Raw genomic sequence first — 3061 nt, 5'->3', positions numbered from 1 at the left:
CGCCCCGCCCGCCCGCCGCGCCCCGGCCCGCCCCGCATCCTCCCACGCCCCCGGGACCGGCGGCGCGGGAGGGGGCGGGAAGGGGCGGCGGCGTCGCGTCGGCCGGTGCGACTGTCGAGTGTCGGGTGTGTGGGGTGTGGGCGGAGGGGTGCTGCTGCTCTGCTGGATGGCGGTTAGGTTGGATGATGACGCTTCGCCTCACGCAAAGGGCTGCGCTCAGGCAGGATGTGCGTGCGTGTGCGCGCGCGCGCGCTCTCTGTGTGTGAGTGAGCGCATTCATTGGCCAGGCCAGGCCCGCGAGACACGAGCCCACACGTCGTCCCGTCAGTGGAATCTAGGCCGCTCCGCTGCATGTGCAACTTATACGACGACGACGCCCTGACTGCAGGCTTATGCTGCAGGCACAACGACGGCGCGCTCGGTGTCTATATAGTACACAACCTGCCTACGTCGATATAGCGGGATGATGACAAATCGCAGGAGTCGGCATAACGATTGTCACATTAAACAAGTTTGAAAATGATAAATAATGAATGAAGGAGTTTTTGACAGTGTCGCGGCGTGCATTCCTTTCAGAGCAGTCGCCTGCTCCGCTGCGGGCTCCGCCTGCCGCCGGCCCGGACGGACACGGTGCGCGCTCACGGCGGACAGGTGCGATTCATCCCCTCCCTCCCCACATCCTTCCCACTCCTTTACGCGCATTCCTTCGTTCTCCTTCTCTCTCTCTCGAATGGCAGCCGGTGGCCGGCGCCTCGCCTATTCGAAAACAAACTCGCTCTCCGAAAGTTTCGCTTTGAACTGCGAAACACAATGGTTGAAGCCAGGGTGTAGTCGGGAAGGTCAAACAAACTTCCAATCAAAATGGTGTCACGTGAAAAGCCAGAGGTGAGGTGCAGCCCGCAGCCGCCACCCGTCCTGGCCGTCTGGCCGTTGCAGCAGCTCAGCTGGCCGGCCGCGGCTGTAACCGTGCGTGCACTTGGCAATGCACTCCGCTCGCGGCCCACGCACCCACGCTTGGTCCCGGCCGTCGGCGTCGGGGAGTCGAGCGGGCACGAAATTAGATGGATTTCAGTGTCCGCCCGAAAACTCTCACGAAAACGAAATCAAGATGACAAAAAAGAATCACGTAAATGTCGGGCGCGCGTCAGTGACAGAGCTCCTCCTGAAACGGGTTGACATGCTCGACCGTGTCTGCTGCAGCAGGCAGGCGTTTGCTCAGCAGCACGGGGCGTGGCGGGCGAGGCGCTCGCACGGGCCGCTCACTCAGCCAGAGGCGCTCAGCCAGCGGCGCTCAGCAGCCGTGAAAAGCAAACACGGAAGACGGTGTCGCGCGGTTGTTTGAGCCTTCGCTTGTGCGCCCGCGATAGCACACTTCCTCACGCACATATGCCCCGCGCTCTCTTTCTCTTTCTCGCTCTTGCCCCCTCCCCGCCCCCTCGGCCCTCCCTCTCTCCCGCCGTGTCTGCCCTGCTAAGACCGTAATTGTCGACCCCACGCTGTGCACACATTATGTATTTGTTCAGCGCGCGCCTGCGCGGCGCCGGTGACGCCGGTGACGACACGACATCGCTGCCAAGACACCTAACGCAGCGCGCCCCGCCCCCCTTTGGATCTCCATACTCGCTAACAGGGCAATCGTGACGCAGAATCTTTCACACATTATCCACTGAGGCGCATTATGAGACCCTGGCTGGTGTGTGGGAAGCCGGGACCCCCTCTCGTGCTATCTGGTGCAGCAGAGTGGGGGTCGTGTGGGGGGCCCAGCCCGTACCTGGACGGCCGTGTCTGTTCAGTGTAAAGACCCTCGCTGACGTGAGAGAGAGCTTGGGCTGGGGGCCTGCTGCTTGGAGCACTTGTCGTCCCATGCCTCTGCCCTGCAGCCCTGCCCCCTGCAGTCTGCTGTTTGCTTCTGGACCCTCCCGACACCCCCCCCCTTACCTCACGCCTCCCCCATAATTCCCCCGCTCTGCATTCCTGCACGAAAAGGTTGCGTTATCGTCTTGTTTTGTCACAGCGAAGGTGGTCGAGGTGGTGGACGCCGGCCGCTGTTTGGAGTGTACGGCCCCCTGGGCCCCAGGGCCTCGGCGGCCTGGGGCGGTTCGGGGTCTGTCGCAGGATGTTGGCTCTCGTATGCACCCTCTCATATGGTCTTCCTTGTCTCCAAAGACGTGCAGACAAGCATCGCCACTCTCTCTCTCTCTCTCCCTCGCACACACTCACACACAACCGCCTCAGGACGGAATGACGCCAGCCAGCTGCTGCGGGGCCTGAGTGCGCGGCAGGTCGCACACTGCCCGCCCCCGCCCCGCCCCGCTCTGGAGTGCCGCCCACGCCTCGCCCAGTCCCTGGCGCGCGTAAACGCACAAACACTTGGCCCGGAGAGGCTGGTGCAGCCCGGCCCTGCCACTTGACTCTCTAACTCCAACGACAGCTCCAGGCTCCATAGGGCTGCGCCAGAGCGGCGCGCAACAACAGCTTTGCCTGATCCAATGACTTGTTCTCGTGTTCGCGGCCGCGGCGCCGCCGAGTGAGTTCTCGAACTTGCCATCCGCGCCGCGGCCGCCGCGAGCTCCTCATTGCCTTGCGCGCATTCCAGGCCCGGGCACAATTATTAATTAAAACGAGTGATCTGAACAAGATAGGCGGGAGTATGTGGGCGGGGGCGTGTCCAGGGCGTGTCGCGAACGTCAAACAAATTAATGTGTGAATTGGGGGAGGGCGGTGAGGCGCCTCGTGGGATCCTGCGTGTGTGTGTGTGTGTGTGTGTGTGTGTTTAGAGTGGCCTGGCAAACTCTAGTGACTTGGCGAAAACCCAGACGTGGCACGATACTGCGAACGGAGGGCTGCTGCTGGAATGCGGAACCTCTTGCAGGGGGGGGGGCAAGGAATTGTAGGTCCTCACGCCGCGCAGCAACCACTGCAACCCAGGCGGCTGGAGGTGTCTCTGCAGAGACGCAAGGACCCTTCAGCACGATCTTCTTGTAAGTACCAGTACCACGCTACATGGGAAGTACCAGCGAGATCCCCCCCCCCCCTCTCAGTGTCTTCCCTCGGCTCGCCG

General features: G+C 62.6%; 1 protein-coding gene across 1 annotated transcript in view; it reads left to right on the top strand.

Annotated features, from left to right (window-relative positions):
- Window positions 1–861: 861 nt before the first annotated feature.
- The window catches only part of LOC113208410 (uncharacterized), a 20868-nt gene continuing 18668 nt past the window's right edge, over window positions 862–3061 (top strand). Inside the window, exon 1 of the mRNA XM_052265973.1 lies at window positions 862–885. Within this exon, the coding sequence (XP_052121933.1) occupies window positions 862–885 (24 nt within the window). The remainder of the gene's footprint in view (window positions 886–3061) is intronic.

The sequence above is a fragment of the Frankliniella occidentalis genome, unplaced genomic scaffold (genome assembly GCF_000697945.3).
Source record: "Frankliniella occidentalis isolate FOCC.00 unplaced genomic scaffold, Focc_3.1 Scaffold33, whole genome shotgun sequence".
Classification (NCBI taxonomy): domain Eukaryota; kingdom Metazoa; phylum Arthropoda; class Insecta; order Thysanoptera; family Thripidae; genus Frankliniella; species Frankliniella occidentalis.
The sequence above is the reverse complement of the archived record's forward strand: the minus strand, read 5'-3'. Positions and strand labels throughout refer to the sequence as shown.